At 39.0% G+C, this 20,288-nt stretch overlaps 1 protein-coding gene across 2 annotated transcripts; it reads left to right on the top strand.

The window, feature by feature from the left end:
• The first annotated feature begins 1,942 nt into the window (after window positions 1-1,942).
• Window positions 1,943-17,201, top strand: LOC308406322 (ubiquitin-conjugating enzyme E2 E1). Of its 2 annotated transcripts, none has more exons than XM_080897262.1 (6): window positions 1,943-2,088; window positions 4,121-4,304; window positions 4,789-4,839; window positions 10,291-10,423; window positions 14,147-14,294; window positions 16,902-17,200. In XM_080897262.1, exons 2-6 carry the CDS (start codon window positions 4,150-4,152, stop codon window positions 16,997-16,999), a joined length of 585 nt encoding a protein of 194 aa, XP_080753388.1. In that variant the 5' UTR covers window positions 1,943-2,088; window positions 4,121-4,149; the 3' UTR covers window positions 17,000-17,200. The 2 variants fall into 2 exon arrangements, with proteins under 2 accessions (XP_080753388.1, XP_080753389.1); XM_080897263.1 differs by having other exon boundaries at window positions 1,976-2,084; window positions 16,902-17,201.
• Window positions 17,202-20,288: the final 3,087 nt, after the last annotated feature.

Here is a 20,288-nt window from a genome sequence, read left to right as displayed (position 1 = left end):
TCCTTAAAAAGGATTTTTTATGTATGTGAACTGGGGTCCACAGTGAGTCCAGAACTATTAAAATATTCAAAACAAAAGAATGGACCTGAAGGGGGATTAAAAAAAACACAAACTAAACTTTGTAGTACTTCACACAATATATTTTGGCGGTGTGCCATGTTTGAATCATAAATGAGTCATAGAGCAAAAAGCTTTTAAGCCTTTTCAACAGAACAAGAGCTGACTGATCCCTTGTTTCTTACAGATTTTGGTATTTCGCTTGCTCTCCTGATTAATGCTCCAATTGGCTGGTGCTTTGCATAAGTAATAATGTGGCCATTAGACTGTAAGACTGGCCAGAAGGCTGCTCGCCAAACGAGATAAAGTCTCCATCTCAGACTAAATTGGTGCTTAAAACAACTGCATTTTTTTTACCACACATTAGATTACAGGATTAGGTTGATGTGTTGCTTTTAAAACAGCAATCTAACCTTTGCTGGCTCCCATGCTGTTCTTATTGCCCGCGTACAGTACATGTTTTTTTCCAAGATAATAAAGGAGAATTGTATTCCAATTTCAGTCCATTACAGCATTTTAGGCTAAATTTTTCCACTCGATGTACTTTATAACTTCACTGAAGTGCCTAAACAGATAGTCAAAAACCTTGAAAACAACACTTGAAATTGGTTAAAGAAAATAGTATTCCACTGTCAAAGCACAGCAGTAGTCACCGTTTGACTAAATTACCCCATTAACCTCTTAAACCTGCGCACCCTCCACGGGTAACTGCATCATGATGTACTTCGTGGGTCATTTAACAGCTGCAAGGCACGTTTCCCTTACAAATCTATTAATATGTAATTTATCAGTAATTGAGCCACGGTCAGCCCAAATAACAAGGGCCTGAATTTTTTGTTTGTTTGTTTTGTTTTTTGCACATAATGGCAGGCACAAGCGCAGAGAATTGATGCGCCTTTAACACAGAAATACAAACTATTCGCCATTAACCTTTCAAAACTGTGAAAATGTGCTTTCGTGCCAATTTTGGTTGCAATACTTTCAACTCGTGGTCCTGCAATAACACGTTGTGAGTAATTATTGGATGAGTCCACAGACATGTGGTCAGTTTAAGTGGGTTTTTTGTCAGTTTCTGTGGCCGATGAGGCAGCAGCTTAGTCATAGCTAAAGATCTGTTAAATAAGACCTCCTGAATACAGCAGACAGAACATCACACTTTTCAGATTATCTGCTTTAGGTATTGCAAATGTGACCAGTGTGTAATAATCACCTCACATACTGTTTGGTAAATCTAGCCCATGCACTTTAGCTGCCTTCTGTGATCCTCCAGGTCACATAATGTGCTAGATTGTTGATTTGGCTACTGCTATTTTTTTTTTTTTGCTCTTATTGCTTTATTGATTTTTTTTCTTCTTCAGCCTCCTTCAGCTGTTGGGTCTAATATTTATATCCTAAGAGACGTCTTTGAGATCTTTCATGGAATAATAAGGGAAAGGCCCATGTATGAAACGGCTTCTTGGTCAACTGCTTTTAAGCCTCTAAAGCGGTGGTATGTATGAGACACTTACTTCAATACTTTCGTTAAACCCCTTCAAATCAACCTGGAAGCCTGCACTTCACTGCACAGTTACTGGTGTGCAGGAGAAAAGACAAAAGCAGTGTCATTGTCCAAATATGCACGGCCCTGACTGTGTAATGCTGCGTTCGGGATTTTGCTCAAGCTTAAAATGCTTTAATGAATGTGCTGATTAATTAAAGGTGCAGTAATGATAGCTGCAACTGAGCCAACTTTAAGATATTCCTCCTGTTTCTAGAAACACAGAATCAACTGCCTGTTTGTTTTCTAATCATTACTCTTTCTTCTTGTGTACTGAATTGGACTGCAGCGCCCGAAATAAACTTTTTTTAAAATTATTATTAATATTATGTAACCTGCGTGAAGCACTCGCTGCAGGCCTGTACTGTTTCCAGAGTACGACCGGTGCAGTTCAGCCCACTGCAGCCGCGGTAGGCTACTTCCGTTCCGCAGAGGGCGACAAGCACCAGCCAGCTAGCCTCTACTGTGGCGGAGGTCCAGACACAATAGAGTGGGTAAGTTTTATTAGCGAATAAAAAATGGCTTAATGGCATTTATTTATCAGACTCATGTGAACTGTCTGCGTCTCTGCGTGTGTTTTTTCAGTCGAAGTCGATGGTTTAAAAAGAGAGGAGCACACGAACGAGAAGGTCGCGGTTATCACTTAGTCGCACGGAAAACGGGCTCCGACTATGTGCTGGAGCGCAGCTGTTGCTCCCGGCTAGTACCTAACGCGTTTAATGTTTCACTCTCAAACTGACACCCTTCATACGACAAGTTTGATATACGAGAATACGATGCAACCATGTGTGGTGCTACACAACCCGACATTTAAATATATATTACTGCAGAAGGCCAGAGTCTTTGCTAGTTGAAGTTGGGGTAAGAGTGGGGAGATCTGAGGGGACAAGGGGGGCGTTAGCCGGTAGCATTAGCTTTGGAGGAGGGTGTCACCACAGGGATAAACTTAAAATCATCTGAATTTTTTAGCATTGACCCCTCGTCAGGCACACTGAGCTTCTTGGCTGTGAAATTATTCGTTTTAGTGTACATAGCGCTAGCTAGCTAGCTTGTTCGTCTGCTAACGTTAGCTAACGTTTTCCGTGACGCTAACGTTAAATCAGCATTCGCGAACGGCTTTGTTTGCGCTACCTCCTCTCCCACACGCGTACCCCCACAACCTGAACAGACAGTCGCTAAATATTGCTCACATTTACGTGTTGTCTTTGTTGACTTATTATGTAACCTAAATTACTTCAACTGCATCCAGTTAATCGAGTCGAAGCGACGTTTTCGCGAAATCGAGTTCGCTTAAATCGAAAGATTTCAGCCGCAGCGAAACGTTCGCATCGCCGCGTCTCGAAAACCGATCAGCTGGTGCTCTTCTGAGGCCACCGTCGATCAGAGGCGGAAGACCAGCTTAATTACGCCCTCTGAGGGCAGCTGGAGCTGAACGGTTCGTTTTCGCTTCGGATTTGGTGAAAAAAACTCCACGGGGCTGCTGTTAAATAAACACTTTCACCTCGTTTTGCTGATCACCTTTCCTACCCCCCCCCCCCCCCCCGGGATGTTGCTGAAGTCGACCTTCTGTGGCGAAACTGCAATGTCCAGGAGATGGACTTTAAAATGCATAAATAGCCCCTGAAGTGAAACCAATTCCCATCAGTGATCCAGGACAACTCTGACCTTTATAAAGACAAAGGGTCTGCGTTAACTTGCTTGACAGAGCTCGGTGACTCTGTTAATTCTGATCATTTAAAAAACAATTTTAAGTTTGAGTATATTGAAACAGACTTTAAAAAATGCCAGGAAACCCCTGTTTAAGACACTTTTATACTTCAGTAAATAAAACACATATATATTTTATCACCATCTAGGTGATCTTTTTTTCTAATTTTATTTTCTATAAGTTGTATTGGTCAATTAAATATGAACAAATTCTTTGGACTGCAATGAGATTTTGTGGTACAATATCAAACATCAAATATGCTTTGGATCATTTTGAGGTTGAAGAAAAGCTCAAACAGAAAATGTTGGAGGCTGTAGCTCAGGGGGTAGAAGAGGTCAGAAGATATTAACACAAGTTCACATTCTGTTAGATAGAAAGCACTTAAGCATAGAAAAAAGTGCTGGTGTGAATAGGTGAACGAGGCATGTTGTATAAAGTGCTTTGAATGCTTCAGTAGAGTAGAAAAGTGCTCTATAAGAACCAGTCTATTTACCAGAACTAGTAATACTTTTATGTATAGTCTCGGTTCAGACTTGGTTATGAGCTTCTTTCTTTCATAAAGGATGTTCTGGCGTCTCCTCTGCTTCAGTATTTGGAGAATTCAGCCAGTTCTTGTTAAGTCTGCCATACATTCACATAAAAAACCTTCAGCTGCAAATGAAGGTGGTTTAAAGCTCTATTTTTCTTCCTCAACCCTCCGCTGTGCTTCTAAACATTCACAACATGGAAGTGGCTTATTAAATGGCTGCTTGGAGGTCAAATTAACAAAAGCCCCATTTAGAAATGACTCTGAATCTTTTTGGCTTTCCACCTTTTAGGTTCCGGCTCTTCTCCAAACCAAACCGGTATGTCGGATGAAGACTCCCGTGCCAGCACCAGCTCTTCGTCATCGCCGCCTTCCTCCAGCCAGACCAGACAGAAGGACACTTTCTGCAAGAAGAAACGGGAGAGCAAAGCCAGCATGAGCAAGAACTCCAAGCTGCTTTCCACCAGCGCTAAACGGTAAAAAACCTAAACCATAAATCAGAAGTATCTCAAGGACATCCCCGTAATTCTCTTTAATCTCAAGAATTTGATTGTTGGGGGGTTTCTGTGTTAACAAAAATTCTGTGGGTTTATTTTTAGGGGTAAATTTTAACATAATTTATAAGAAGAAGTCCATTAGAGACATGTGTTTCAGCACACCACAAGATTGTCTTTTAGCACTTCCCTTTTCTCTTCTGTGTGTGTGTGTGTGCGTGCGTGCGTGCGTGTGTGTGTGTGTGTGTGTCTGTCTCTGTGTGTCTGTCTATATCTATATATTTGCACTTTCAGTCTCACTTTCACCAACACTTGTTCTTTTACACAAGGAATTGTAGCAGAAATTACATTAATTAATCCCTAAGTGAATATGTAAATTTCACATTTAAATAAGAGGGTCTGAGTCGTAAATTCTGTGATTTCTGGAGTAATTATTACTGTAACTGACTATTTCTTTGATGTGCAGGATTCAAAAAGAGCTGGCTGACATTACACTGGACCCTCCACCAAACTGCAGGTGGGTTTCACTCTGTACCACATGTCAATTATCTACCTAGCTGCACTGGTAATAAAACCCATCACTGTATTTTTCCTCAGATACCAGCCGCTGTAATATACAATACAGAGCAATACTGTGGTCAAATCCAGATCATAATTACAATGGTTAACATTTTTTCAGAATTTGTCCGCTGTGGAGATAAAATATGTTTGTTTTTTTTAATCTAAAACTAATAATTGGCTGCTGTTTCCAAGATATTCCTTATATTTAACACCTGTGTACATTCTTAGAAAGCATTGCAGGGTTATTTCTCCAGAATTCACAAAGTTGCTGCACTGAGTTTATTTAGAGCTCAGCTTGTAAGGTCAGGTCAAGATGCTGGGGCTAGTTGGGAAACATCATTTTCATCATTTACTTAGAATATTATGAAATGTAGATATGTGGGTTTTTGCTGCATGTCATGTATGTCTCCATAACCAAACGTATTTATTCACCGACTTAGAGCACCAATAGGGGAAATGCAAAGTTAGACAAATTAGTGCATATTTAATGAACTAGGGCCTCTAATGCAAAAAAGTCTTTATGTAAGTAATCAACTGGTGAAGTTTGATATTTATTACTTTTTTAAGCAGTGAATACTAGTGTCCAGTTAAAATGAATTCCATCATGTGCACATTTTAAGGCTGTTTTCACAAATTGTCTCATGCTCTGATCCTGAAATCTTCTATTCAGCAGCTCTTAGGTCCACCAGGCTTAGCAGTAGTATTCCTGCCTATACACTCAGAGCTTTGGCTGAAAAGCGTGTTCTTTTAACACCTTCAACTTGATTTATTGAGCATTTTATTCCTGAAAAAAGTGAAATGGTTTTTTTCTGACTGATGACCGACGTCAGATTTATGCAGAGATGGGATATCCAGAGTTATTTTTATTTATTTTTATTTTTTTAAACACTTTACGATGCGATATCTGAACATTACCCAGTGTTCACACATCTCTATTTAATGCATACTTGCATGCATTTCCGTATTTGCATATTTAAACACAAACATTTCAGAGAGCTTGTAATGATTAGTGTAATTATGTCAAATGTTTGTAATTACTAAATACTAGTTTCTAACTAAAAACTTCTAAACATATACGATACATAAGGACTCTTTTTTTTTTTTTTTCTTTTTCTTATACTTTTAACTAGAAATCTTCACTTTAGACACTTTACAAACTGCACACACACAAATCCAATTTTAATCTTTTTATTCTGCGGTATTTTACATTAACAGTCAGTATACTAAATATACCACTTCAGATTCTCGGGGAAAAGTAGTGATTATTTAATAATTATTTTAATTATTTAATTGTCCTTAAATGTTAAAAGTAGCAATGCACCACTGTGATCGGAAAGACTGTGCTTAAAACTGACATGTTTGAGTTTAGCCTTTGCCTGCAGTGTCCTCAGGCAAATCACTGAGCCCCGCCACACTCCAGGTGGCTGTTCGGCAGCTGCGTCTGACCTTTGACCTCTCTCTGAAAGGAGGGAGAGAGGGAGAGGAATCTGTCCCACTGTGGCTCAGCAGATCAGACAAACAACCTCAGGCTACAGACCATCACACAAATGAACACTGTCTGGATGTTTGCAGATAAATGAAAGAAACAGGAATTGGTGTCAGTTCACAGCCACAGTCCTAAAAGAAACGGCGGTTTCTGCTTTGACTTCAGTTGTTACTGCTGCCACTTTTCAGAAAACAGCAGCTTCTCGGGCTCCTTCAGGCATCAGACAGAAACTGGCCACTTTCATGTTGTTGCCTCTACCTGATTCTCGCTTTTGTAGATGTCCAGCTGTTTTCAGACATTTTATAGACAGGAGAATGAGGTCAGGATATTTCCCACAGATGCTCCTTTCTCACATGTGGCAAACAGCCGAAAATGGCCCCCTTCAGGCATGTTCACATTACTTGACGTGCCATGTGTTTAGAAAAGTTTCAGCCTGTTTACTAAATCAGACTGTTGGCTACAGGGATGCACACAGCACAACGTTTATCTAATAGTCACCCTACGGTGTGTTGTTTTTGTTTTTTGTTTTCTCTTTTAATTGTTGTTCAGTAGTTTAACAAGTTTAGAAGCCACTGCAGATGTTGTCTATGTTGTGAAGGCAGGAAGCATTATAAGAGCTGTATGTTTGTTTCAATCCTGGCACAGAATCATCAAATGAAGATAATCTAGCTGTTGTCTTAACTCGTGACTTTTACATAGTGAAGAAAAGTCTTTTTTTTTTTTTTCTTTTTTTTTTTTTTGAAACAGGTGACTTAAGGCAAGGTGCAGCCTGCTGAATTGTTGGTTGATTGATTTTTGGCCTGTACAATCTGAGTCAATAACAATAATTCAGTATTATCTGCCTGCTACAGGTGACAGGTTTACATCTTATTCTACAAATCATGTTTTCAGGCCAAATCCACCTCATTAAAAAAATCAGAATATTTAAAATCATTTAAAAGGTTAATGTAGTTTAGAGCTCATGATAGAGTAGCTGGCCCTGTCACTTCCTGTCCTATAAGGTCATTCTAGTTTAAACAGTACTGCGACTGTTTCAAAGGTCCTTTTTGAAGACACTTTATAGTGCAAACATGATAGCCATCCTGCTGTTTTCAAACTATGCACCACCTTGTTTTAACCCATAAAAGAGGTAGGTGGAGTCCAGTTATCTTAGACCAATATAGCTCAAGTAAGTCATATCCTATATGACGGCAACATTAATGTCTCATAAGGGTGCTACTTTAAGCTGATTAGCAGTGTGGAAAGAGTCTTATAATTAGAATTCATCCACTTGAAAGTCAGAGCCTTTCATCTATCACATTTGCTGCTATATCTTTTAACATCCAGATAATTAGTCCAGATGGTTCTCCCTGGATCGATATTCCATGTTGTCGTTGGCAGTGAAGCTCTGTGCTAACCTTGATTAAAAGCGAACAGAAGAGCGCAATATCTAACCCTACCCAGCGTCCCTGCTGCACCACAGGAGCTTTCAATCAATACTGATATTATGGCTCATAGCAATGAACCCTGAGGGGTTCACAGCCGCATGTTCTACATGTCAGAGGGATAAAGGCTGGGCTGCTTTGAGGAAAAATCAATACAGATTACAGATCATGAGGCATAGATGCATCACTGGGGATTTGCTTTCAACTCTGGCATCTTCTGAATGATGCTCAAGGGAAAAAGCTTCGACTCTCTATGTTTGAAGGAAAATATGCTACAAGTACAGTGCTTCTCTTTTTTTTGTCCAGTGTTTGTTAATGGAATTTACAGATGTTTCCCACACGTGTCACATGTAGGGAAGTCGTGAAGTTGCAGTTTTCAAGACAGAACAGCCAAACGGATACATTTGCTGAATGTGTGTTCGATACTTTGGTGTCACGGTTCGATATTTTTTCGATACAAAAAAATGTTCATGCCTTTTTAATTTGTCATTTATTAAAATTATAAATATATATTTGAACTCAAAAGTACAGTTTTTAAATTTAATGTTGCTGAAACAACAAAGTAATAAAAAACTATCTGATCGAGAAATCACTCATCTTTGGAAAAGAGAGTTTATTACAGAGAAATGGCTCTTTCCAAAATAAAAGCTATACTATACGCTTCTTCTGGGCTATATTCTCAGCAGCATATTAAACATATCAGGTCCCCATAATGAGAATCATGTGCTAACGGCTGTCTAAATGACTCGGGTAAAGTTTGTAGCATGTGTGCTTGTTGTTTTTGTCTGCTTCCACTTGTCTTTGCACTAGGATGATGTCGGAGTAAATGTGCAGTCATATTCGTTGTCTTCCCACTAGTGCTGTCAGCGTTAATCTCGTTGAAATTACGTTAACGCCACAACACGGCAAATCTCCGTTAACGAGCTACCGCGGATCGCCCCGTGCGTGCGGCTGGACGGCGTCAACACGTTAACAAGCTAACTGCGCTAACGCACTAGTTCCCACCAATGTAATTGAGCATTGCGTGGCACATCCGACATAGTGTTTTACATTTGTCCATGACGCGCTTACCTTCAGGGTCATACTTCACATGAAAACCAAAATAGTTCCAAACGCCTGAATGAGGGTGGGGGAGGTTCAATTTGCCATGTTGCAACGAGCTTAGCTTCTGTCTCGCTAGCTTGCGCTGCGCTCAGTGGATCTGCGCTCGACAGTGCAGCCTAGGCAGATAAGTCGAACGCAGATCCACTGAGCTCTCAACACAGACAGCATCGTCAGAAGAAAAGTTGATAAAATAAATAAAAAATTTTGTATTGTTCGATACATATGCGTACCAAACCAAAAGCACTGTATCAAATGGTTCAATATCGATACGAGTATCGTTGCACCCCAAAATACAAAAAGTTTTGTTTTCCTCTTTCCCATTTTCTCCTTCTCTGTAACAGAGTGTTTCAGCTACACATTTTTCAAATTGGACAATGTAAATTAGCGTCAACAATGACGAATTAAATATTTATTTTCCAGGTTCATGTGCATGTAGTTTTTTTTTTTTCTCTCCTTCTGTCTGGGCAGCAGATGGAAAGTTGTAAGTAAGATGACCATTAGTAAGACAAAAAATTTGCTTTTAAAATGGTTAGGAGTGACTCTTGAAGCTCTTTTCTGAACTGAGAGGTTTCTGTCATATTTCAGGTCTGCTTATAGAACAGAATGATTGGCTGTGCATCAGACATTAGCGAGGGAGGTCGCTGCCTGTGCAGCAACCTTTAGAAAAATCCGGATACTATTCTAATGGCTATTAAAACCAGATCTTTACTGAGATGTTAGAACTAATCGCTAAGGTTACAGGAGGTGTTGTCAAATGTCGTTTTTACGGGGGGGGCGTTACTTTGGGTGGGATTTCCCTTTAACAGCCCACTGAATTCATCTGTCGAATTACAAACGCGGCATTTATCATCAGCTTTAGCTCCTTTTTGACGCCTTCTTCGGCGTGCTGCCAGTAAACGTGAATTTTATTGTGATTCATTGTGTTTTATACACACAGTATGTGAATGAATGTGACTTTCATACTGTAGTACACACTGCTTTGATCACTGCCGCTGATGCACATCCACTGTGCAGCTTGTAATCTACAGTCTGTGTGTGGGTGTCTTTTTTTTTTTTTCTTCTTTGTTTCTTTCCTCCCTTTCTGACTTCATTTGCGTCGGTGTGTCTGCTCTGTGGATGTTGTCTGTTTGCAGATGAGATTTGTATCGGCAAAGCTTTTTCCCCCTCCTTCGTTATTATTGATGTAGTATGATAAACACCAGAGATGACCGACAAAGATTAGAACTTTCATTCTTTAAAATGTGACTCATGGCACAGCAGCAAATAAATATTGTATTTTAGGCTTATGTGGGTGGTGCAATAAACTAAGTGTACCTTGATGTTTTCAGAATATTTTTGTGGCTTCACCAGAACATAAATCCAGTTTAAATGAATTTAATCCTTCTGATTGCAGTGCTGGTCCAAAAGGAGACAATATCTATGAGTGGAGGTCGACCATCCTGGGACCGCCGGGCTCTGTGTACGAGGGAGGCGTCTTCTTCCTAGATATCGCCTTCACACCCGACTACCCCTTTAAACCCCCCAAGGTACTGATACACAATACTAGAACCTCATGTCTGTTAACTGTACCTCAGAAGCAGGCAGCAGGTGCTGAAACTGTTTCAGCTGCAGGGTTTTAGATAACAACATCAAATCGAGTTCAAGGACTATATTTGATTTAAAAGACAAGGTGTACTATGTTTAACCCAAAAGTTGGAAGGTTGGGTTATTAAATGAAGCAAAACAAACAGATGTCACCTGATATAAAAGTAGCTCTGCATAACGGTGTAAAGTTTGACAGTGCAGGGTTGGGGGAAAAAAAAAAAAAACCCCCATCTGTTTTCTCAAGTCAGTACATCTGTTAACTTGAGAAAACAGATGTGTTACTTTATGAAGAATCAGTTTTATAAGATACCAAGATGGAGCTTTATTAGCTACACATTTGCTCGCTTCTTATCAAGAATATTTTTATTTCAAACAGCAGGAAAAGTAGAAATATACAGTGTGCTCCTTTTAATAAACACACATATCCCAAAGGGATTTTTTGTCATAAATAATTTCCAGAAAAATGGGAAACAAACAATTAAGAAAAAACTGTTCACACTGACTTCCAGTTAAATCTCCATCCCCACACTGTTCCAAAAACACGTTGGTGTTTATTTATGTTTTCAGTTCAGTTTCAGATTGCTTCCAGTGTGGGCTTGGTTCTTTCACTTTATTTTTTCCTGTGGTTTTACTTTAGTTTTTAGTTTTTACAAGGCAAAACTGAGCATGTTCAGAAATATATTGGACATAGTATAATTTAAATTTTTATTTTGTCTAATTAAAATGTTTTTCACATCGAGTTTTAGTTACCTTTGCTAACCTCTCACTGAGACACTGTACAGTTTCATAATACCAGGATACAGGACTTTACACAAAATATGTTGTCTCATTTAAAAAAAAAAAATCTTGACACAGATAAGCACTGTGGTTTTCAGTCATTACTCAAACAAGAGTACCGTATTAATCATCTGTTGGTCTGTTTTTTTTAAGCTGTAGATTTTGTGCTTCATTGCATGTTGCTGAGAGGTTTTAACATTGTGAAGCTCTGTAGTACACACGATTTTCTGACAACCAGTCCTGTGAATGTGAAAATCACCAGATCATTTTATTTTTAAAACAAAATGATGCTCCAAGCTTCAGTAAAACTTAGCTTTATTCTTTATTAGCGACGGTGACTATAAACATGGATCTCTTAAGAGAAAACACGCCCTCTCTAGGCACACTGTATTAAATATGCTATAGAATACATGTTCAAATAGCACAAAAAAGCCTCCAGCTCCACTCCCACACACAACACAAACACATTGTACAACCTTTTGTTTGCCAGATTGCTTTTACTGAGACCCTGCTCCTCTTGCTTTTGTAACAACACAGCAGCTCATGATGGTCACATTTAACCTCTAAAATTACAGCCTAATTATCCCAAACACAGTTTAAAAAAAAAAAAAAAGTGGATTCAGTCCAGATTTCTGGGAAATCGGTGCTTCTACTTTCCAATTCAAGCATTTATGCATTATTCTTTTTATTTTGTGCTAATGCTAATGTTTGCAATTTCATGTTAATAATAATGAATTGGATTTATATAGCGCTTTTCAAGGCACCCAAAGCGCTTTACAATGCCACTATTCATTCACTCTCACATTCACACACTGGTGGAGGCAGCTACGGTTGTAGCCACAGCTGCCCTGGGGCAGACTGACAGAAGCGAGGCTGCCATATCGCGCCATCGGCCCCTCTGGCCAACACCAGTAGGCGGTAGGGTAAAGTGTCTTGCCCAAGGACACAACGACCAGGACAGAGAGCCCGGGGATCGAACCGGCGACCTTCCGGTTACGCTTCCCAACCCCCTGAGCCATGGTCGCCCCTTTTGTTTCCTAAATGGAAGCGTTTTCTTTTTCCATCATATAACTGCTTCAGCTGCTTACTCTGGATCAGCATCACACATTTACAGAGTTTACAAATGACTGGACGAGTGTTTCATTTGTTTTTCCCCAGAGGATTATTTGAATGATTTAAGCAGCATTTTTTTTAAACATACAGAGTCACAGCGGTGACAGTGAAAACTCTCATCCCAGTGGATGTGTATAGTTTCATCAAGTCCGTTTCCCAGTGGAATGAAACAAAACAAATACATGGTAAAAAGCCCAAACAGCAGTGGGAAACAACCTGTTCTGATGGGATTACAAATTAAGTAATAAACCACCACAAAATATTAAATGATGCTAAAAATGGACTAATTTAAACCCAAAGCATAGCCCTTTATACTTAATTGGCCCATTCATTACATTTAGTTTTAATAAAATAAACATCTGGTCTCTATGTTTGAGTAAAATTTATTTTGTTATGTAAATATCAACAGGAAATCTGCTCTGTTAAACAAAAGCAAAACTGAAGATTAAATGTAAGCACATTTCTGATAATCACAGTGTTTTACTATTCATGTCTGTGTAGGTGGTTTTTGTTTGGGGTTTGTGGTTAGGGACACTTGACGCAATCAGATTTTAATTTCGTGCTTTTGCTGCTTCAGTTCATGATGGAAATATAAATTCATGTAAAAAGAAAACACATATACTGGCTGTTTTCATAAGTAAGTTATTTGAGGAGAAAATTTTATGACCATGCGAGTCATTCAGTAAAAATTGGTCATCGTCTTTTATCTGAACCCTCAGACTCCCAGATTTTATTTATTTATTTATTTTTTTTAAATAACAATTTCAAAATCATGCAATATTTTATTTTCATACTATGAAAAAACTGAAGTTACAGGCCCTCAAAGTACACAAATAATTACTTTCTTTATGGTTAGATGATGAGCCTGGTGTCAAATGTAGATCAAAATGAGACATCTCAGAAGTTCTGTTCTGAGCAGTCACCTGTTCATCGTGGTGACATGACCTGTGAAAGCTTTCCAGTGAATTATAATAGAAAAGAAGTGCTGGTTTCTACTCCTCCACGCTACACACATTGAGTTATTGCAGTTTTGCTACTGAACAAAGGTAATCATGAAAAAAAGCAACATTAAGGGTTTAGATTGTGGCACTTCAGGTGGGTGTAAAATTTATTTGGGGGAACCCCACCATCACCCTGGTGGGGTTCTCTGTGTGTTTCCTGTAATTTATTTTTTAGTCTTAGATTATATTTAATGTCTGTGAGAAGTGATACAGCATGATAAATACCAGAGATGACCAACTGAGACAAAAACCGATTATCATTCTTGGAAATCTTGAGTCACGCTACAGTAGCGCATAAACTGAGTGTTTTCGTCTCTTTGGGGGGGGGGAAATGAGTATTAGACATTGTACGCTGAGATGAAAAGGACTCAAATTTCCTCCAAATGTTTTCCACACTTCACTTGTTCCACAATAATTTTGCATTCAGTTTTGACACGGAACATTTACTGTAAATGACTCACTGTTTATGGCTGATTGTTGTACTGATAAGGAAAAGTGAGGTTTCCTTCCAAGACAGTTAAGATGACGTACTTCTTTTCAGCCACTAGGGGGCTTTTGTCTACTGAAGAGGTTTCATTGCAGTCCAACACTGACTGAAATTCTCTACACAGAACAAATATTTTGTCATATTTTGAGCTGTGTGAGTGCTTAATTTTGTTTTTAATAACACATGTGAAAGTGATCAATACAGGAGTGTTTGAAGAGAAATGCAGAACACAGTACAGACTTTTTTTTTTTTTAAGTGTTTTTCATGCAGGATCTTTGTGTCTGCAGGTAACTTTCCGTACCAGGATCTATCACTGCAACATCAACAGTCAGGGGGTGATCTGTCTGGACATCCTGAAGGACAACTGGAGCCCCGCGCTCACCATCTCCAAGGTGCTGCTGTCCATCTGCTCCCTGCTCACTGACTGTAACCCAGGTAAGACATGCACGCTGATGAAAGCTGCATCATTTGAGTACTCAGAAAGCAAAGATGTATTTTTGTAACAGCTGTAACATCTGACAATTACTCATTAAGAAACATGGATTTATTTCAATGTAATCTGATGCCCATGAAAAACAAACGCAGTGAAGGGAAAACTGGGTCATCCAGGCTTGGGCCAGCTGGTGTTTTTTATTGAAAAACTTTATTCATTGTTTATGGTGTAGATTTAATGTAAAAGTATAACTCCTATATGTAGCGTCTTCATGTAAGGTACAGCAGTGGTCCCCAACCCCTGGGCCACAGACCGGTACCGGGCTGTGAAAGTTGAGGCTCGGTCGTGAAATTTATGATTTTCAGGGTTTTTATCGTTAACTCTGTTTCCCTGGGTCTTTTCCTGTGTTGTAGTTGTTTGTCTTATTTTGAAAGAATTAATTATGCATTACCATAGCGACCAGAGAGCATTAAGGGGCAGAGAGGAGGATGTTACTCTCGATGTGGTTAGTGCAATTCAGGAGGACGCTGCTAATAAAGTTACACATTTACACAATACTTTTTTTTTTTTTTTTTTTTTGTAATTTTGGTCCTGTCATTTTATTTTGTTGTATTTATCCGCGACACCTTAAAGGCCTGTCCGTGAAAATATTGTCTGACATTAAACCGGTCCATGGGACAAAAAAGGTTGGGGACCGCTGGTGTAGAGTAATGGAAGAAGCTGCGTTACAGACAGACTGGTCCTCAAAACACTGTCCCGCTGAGCTGTAATGAAAATGAGAAGTGCGATACAAACAGGAGGAGGGAAGATAAAATGTTGCCCCTTTTTGAAAACATGTTGGCTGAGAGCTGAACTTTTTCCATTTCCAGTTTGTAAAACTTCAGGTTTTACCACCACTCGGCTAATCATTAGCAAGTATTTGCAGACAAACTTGAAAAACTAAAGGTAACCATGGCAATTCGCCACCAACTGTCACATTCAATATGGCGGACAACTCTTGAGCAATGCCTGCATCACGTCATGTGACAAACCTCATTGCTGCCAAAAGCAGAGAGGTGAGAGACCCTCAGATGTCAAGTCGTTAATGATCTTTTTACAGGTTTACAATTGTGAAACGCGCACTCTTTCCAGTGCATCATCAAATCAACTGCATCATTTCTCTTTACAGCAGTGGGTTTTTGTACCTCCAAAAAGGGCAGACTCACTGGACAGAAGTAAAAGCCGTGAAAGTTTTTCAGATTGAGCCTGTTAATCGTGGCATTGTCAGGATCGCCGCTGTCAGCTCTCTGTCACTTGTCCCGTCACCAATGTGCAGGTCTCCTGAGGCAGTAAAAAAAAAAAAAAAAGTTTATCGTCATTGGAAGCCAAAGGAGTGATTAAAATAAAAATAAAAATTAGATGAATGGCCCTTCTCTAATGCATGTCACACTGGTTTTATTGGTATCTTACTTAGTGTGAGACTGAAGAGTCTTTGGTGAATAGCAGCACTGTTTCCAGTTGGCTGCTTCAGGTCAGGGATTCTAAAAATGAGGCGCTGCAAAGTTTTCCTCTTTTCCTCACCCTGCTCAGTCACTGACATGCGCTGTTACTGTCACACTGTGGGAAACTGATACAAATTTAATAGCCTGCTGCTCCACATTTACTGCAGGTGTGCGTGTCGCACCGCTGCTTTGACAACCATTCGAATTGATGACCCCGTATTTTTACCACATACCTTCCACAGCTGTGAACTCTGATCTCATGACCCCAAAGCTGCACATTGTAAACGCGGTCAGATTTTATGTGCTCAGCATGCTGCTGCAGGCAGCTAGCATAAAAGTTTTACTCTGATTCATTCACCAGTGAGGAGAACCTGTCTGAAAGACAAGACAGCAGCCGTGTTGTAAAAGAGAGGGTGTAATTTAGCTTTTATGCAGCATGAAGCATTAAGAAAGAAGGCAGAGTTCAAAGTGAGGTGCAGTTTTAGAAATGTGATGTGAATTCCAGCTGACGGTCCACCTAAACATTTACATGATTTCATAAAATGGAAACATGTGACTCAAGTTTGTGTAAACCATCAGTTTTATCATTTTATTTTTTCCAAAAAAGTAAATTGCAGTTGTATGAGAATGACTAATCTTTCAAAATAAGAGCATGAGGACTGTACAGTAGTCAGTGTCACTGAGAAACTGCTCAGATCCAAATGTTCAATAATTAAAAAAAACAAAAAACTTCTTAAACAATTGAAACCTTTTAATTTGCTTCAGTTTTTTGTTTTTGTAGCATTCATGCACAGAGATCATGAAAAAGTGGTGTCGAAATGAATGTTTTCCAAGTCTTAAATTGTTGCCGACCAGCCTACGAGCTTTTTTTTATTTGAAGTTTTTAATCTGTATTAAAGAGACTATCGAACCTTTTCACCCTGCCATGAAGACGCTTCCGGGAGCTCTGAATTTTAATTCCAAACATGGTGGAATGTTAATTTATAACTTAAACTGTCATTTGGAGGTTTTAGATGGCAAATCGGAAGAACAGATTTGAATGTACTGCACATGCATTCCAGACGAAATGTTTCTAAAGTAATTTATTCCAATTTATTCTGATTATTCCCGTTTCTTCTGTTCACCCAGCCGATCCCCTGGTGGGAAGCATCGCCACCCAATACACGACTAACAGAGCAGAACATGACCGAACAGCCAAACAGTGGACAAAGCGATACGCCACATAAACCCACAGAGGACGGCAGCAGCAGGAAAAGGAGGAGGAGGGTCAAAGGGTCGCTGGGTTGCTTGTTTTGGGGGGAGGGGGTGTTATTTCTATCTCAGATTTTTAGTACTTTATTGTCTGGTATATTTTTTGCTTCCTGATTAAGTTATCTCCAGAAACGTGGTAATAAAGGAACACAATGGAAAGGAAGTGATGAGTCTGCCTCTTTTCTTTTTAAAAAAAAAAACATTGTTAATTGAAAACTGAATTCCACATACAACTCTGTGCATGTTGAAACTTCCGCTGCAAGCATTGTAAAAATATTTGTGAAGGCACAAGAATGCACCGTGAAGCATGCCACACACCCATCGGCATTTATAGCCTAAGAAAAGCTGCCAAAATAAATGAGATATACAGTAAACAAAAGCACTAGTACAAAGCATAAACTGTAGTAAAGAGAAGCTGTATACACGACTGCAGTGCCGACCCTCTTTAAAAACTGAAAACGTACATTAGGGGACTGATAGTCAGGCACCCCTGTTTAGCTTTTATGGAGTCATTTAGTTGAAAGTAGATGCATTTAGTGTTTATATATGCTAAATAAGTGTTTAGCTTATCCATAAAAATGCACATTTTTCTTTTTGTTTATACCTGTCATGTTTACCTTTACAACTGTAAGAAGAGCACCTGCTAACATGCAGGATTAACCATGTGTCAGAGAAAAGTAGTGTCCTAAGAGAAAACATGCCTTCCATACCTGAGGGAACATGCCTAATTTTAGTGTTTGTCAGTTGACAACCCAACCTGTCCAACAAGGCTTTGATGGACATGTGTGACATTATGGACGTTTACATGACTGTGAGCCAGCAGCCTTCACAAATTGTTGTCTTTGTATTGTAACACCTGTTCTGAAACTCTTACATCTTGCTCTTGAAGCAAACACGAAAACAGATGGAAACTAAACTGAAGTGAGCAGACATGCTTGGGGAAACTACCGAAACTGAATTCAAAACAAAAAGTCAGAATAGAAGAAAAACTGATCTGAAAATACGAAACTACATTAACTCAGTGAGTAATTCAGTTGAAGCCTGTATGTGCTGTTACAGGCCTGTATTAAATCATATCATTAGCTGCTTTAGTACATTTCTATGAAGTAGTATTTTTTTTTTTAAACAGACACATAAGTATAAATGAAACTTATCATAAAGGGTTATATTCAGCCTATGAATCCTGAATAGACTCAGAAAGTTGTGATATTTTTGAAGTGGTTATTCAATTTAGCTTAACAAGTGCATCGGGTAGTTTTAACTCCCAGGACACGATAATTGCTCTTTGTGACCTCTCTCACTTAGAGCTGGTGTTGGATTAAACACAGAAGTCTGCAGACTGAAATTAGAATCTACAGTGCAAAAGTCTTGATTACCACTTATCCTTTATATTTTGCTTCCAAGGTGCCAGATTTTGTTGTAGTTTTTAAAGCGGTCTGGAGTAGTAATTCTCCAGGCTGTCTGAAGGTTGTTGCTTTTAGACATTGGCTGCTTTTTCACTCGTTTTCAAACCAGTCTTTAAACCTGACTATTTTCAGTTGAATGAGTTTTGCATATCCAGTCTCTTACCACTGACCTATGAATCATATGTCAAGCATAAAAAAAGCACCTAACTCAAATGAACCATGTTGTGTCAGACAACAAAGAATTAGCTTTAGAACCTTTGTTAGCAGCCTGTCTCAAAAACACGATTTTCCCCCCATTTATTTAGTTGAATCTATGAAAAATCCCAAAGAAGACAGACATAAAATGGTATTAAAGTCATTAGCTGAAAACTTCAGCATGATGTGCAGTGTGTCTTTAAAAAAAGTCACTGGAAACTGAACAAGTGGGGGACAAAAGAAGTGGAAGTCCTAAAAACCTTAAAACAGTCTATACCAGATGAACAATGATTTAAAGTCCTTCAAATAACAGGAAGACATCCAAAAAATACCTGATGCAGAACTGAAAGATGCATTTAGCCCTTCAGATGATTCATCTAGCCCACATTTTCGGCTGCATTTCAGCCTGTGGTGTTGGGATTTTGTCAAATGAACACAGAAAAGTACCATCAGATTTTGATCTGCCATGGATCTGATTGGCAACAGCTTAATTTTTAATGCCTTAATTTTTCCAGCATGACAGTGATCCCAAACATCCAGAGAGGTCCTTCAAGAACTATTCCTGAAGACTACTTAAAGTATGAGAACACTTCCTCAGAGAGTTCAGGCAGTCTTTAAAAATAAAGGCAGTCATATGAAATATTGATTTTCAAGCTCACTAGAAACTCTGCTTTTGCTTTATATATTGTATGTTTGGATGTTTTTCAACAAATCACTGAATCTATTTCCCATTTTCCTAGTAAAATATAAAGAAAATGAGTGGCTGAAGACTTCTGCACAGCACTGAAAGGTAAAAGTGGTTTGTTCTGCCAACGTGCAGAAGCTTTGACAGTTAACTAAAGATGAAACTGCTGCTGGCTTTTACCAAATATAGAAGGTCTCTGATGTGGGTTTTAGGTGAGTGTCAAGTATGTAGATCACAGAGGTCAGGTCAAACCCAGGTCACCACCGGGGATGCCATGTTCCAGATTTTTCTGCACTGGGTCAGCATCACTTTGGAAAAAAAGAACAGTGCTGATCATCATGGTTGCAGTATGAGCAGGAAAAAAAAGATTAAATACATGCATGAGTAACAAGAGGGCGAGCTGTCAATTGTTTAAATGTTGTAAATGCACTAAATCAAAGCAGGGAACTTATAAGAAACTGGAAATCCAATATGTGTTCAGCATTTATTATTTAATTTTATTATGATTTTATTTAAGTCATTTGTAGTTTTAGGCTCTTGTTATGCACTCAGCTGTTAACAAAATGTGTGTCAGTCTTCTTAAAATACTGGGGTGATGGGGTGTGGAGCATTGGCGACCTGCAGAGTGAGAATCATTCCAAGGATGCCTGAACGCTGGGCAGAAAGACAAATCTGGTCAATGAGCACTTAGTCACACAGTCACTGTGCATGTGTTTGCACGAAAAATTTTAAATCATGACAACTTCATATAAACTGGCTTTTTGTCAAGAAACCAGTGAATCAAAGTTATAATTTCCAAAACAGCTGGATTTGTACATGCTCAAACAACAAATTCCAAATTCAGGCAACACTAAATCCATTGAGCTAGCTATAAATGTTACTGTATAGTATAAATGTTAATCATTCATCTCACTCAATCTCATTGTAGATATCGTGTCAGTGTAGCATTCAATGCTACAAGTCATTTATGATATGGTA

This window comes from Rhamphochromis sp. 'chilingali' (genome assembly GCF_963969265.1).
Source record: "Rhamphochromis sp. 'chilingali' genome assembly, chromosome: 11".
In the NCBI taxonomy this organism is placed as follows: domain Eukaryota; kingdom Metazoa; phylum Chordata; class Actinopteri; order Cichliformes; family Cichlidae; genus Rhamphochromis; species Rhamphochromis sp. 'chilingali'.
Note: the sequence above shows the minus strand (reverse complement) of the source record. Positions and strands in the feature narration are given on the sequence as shown.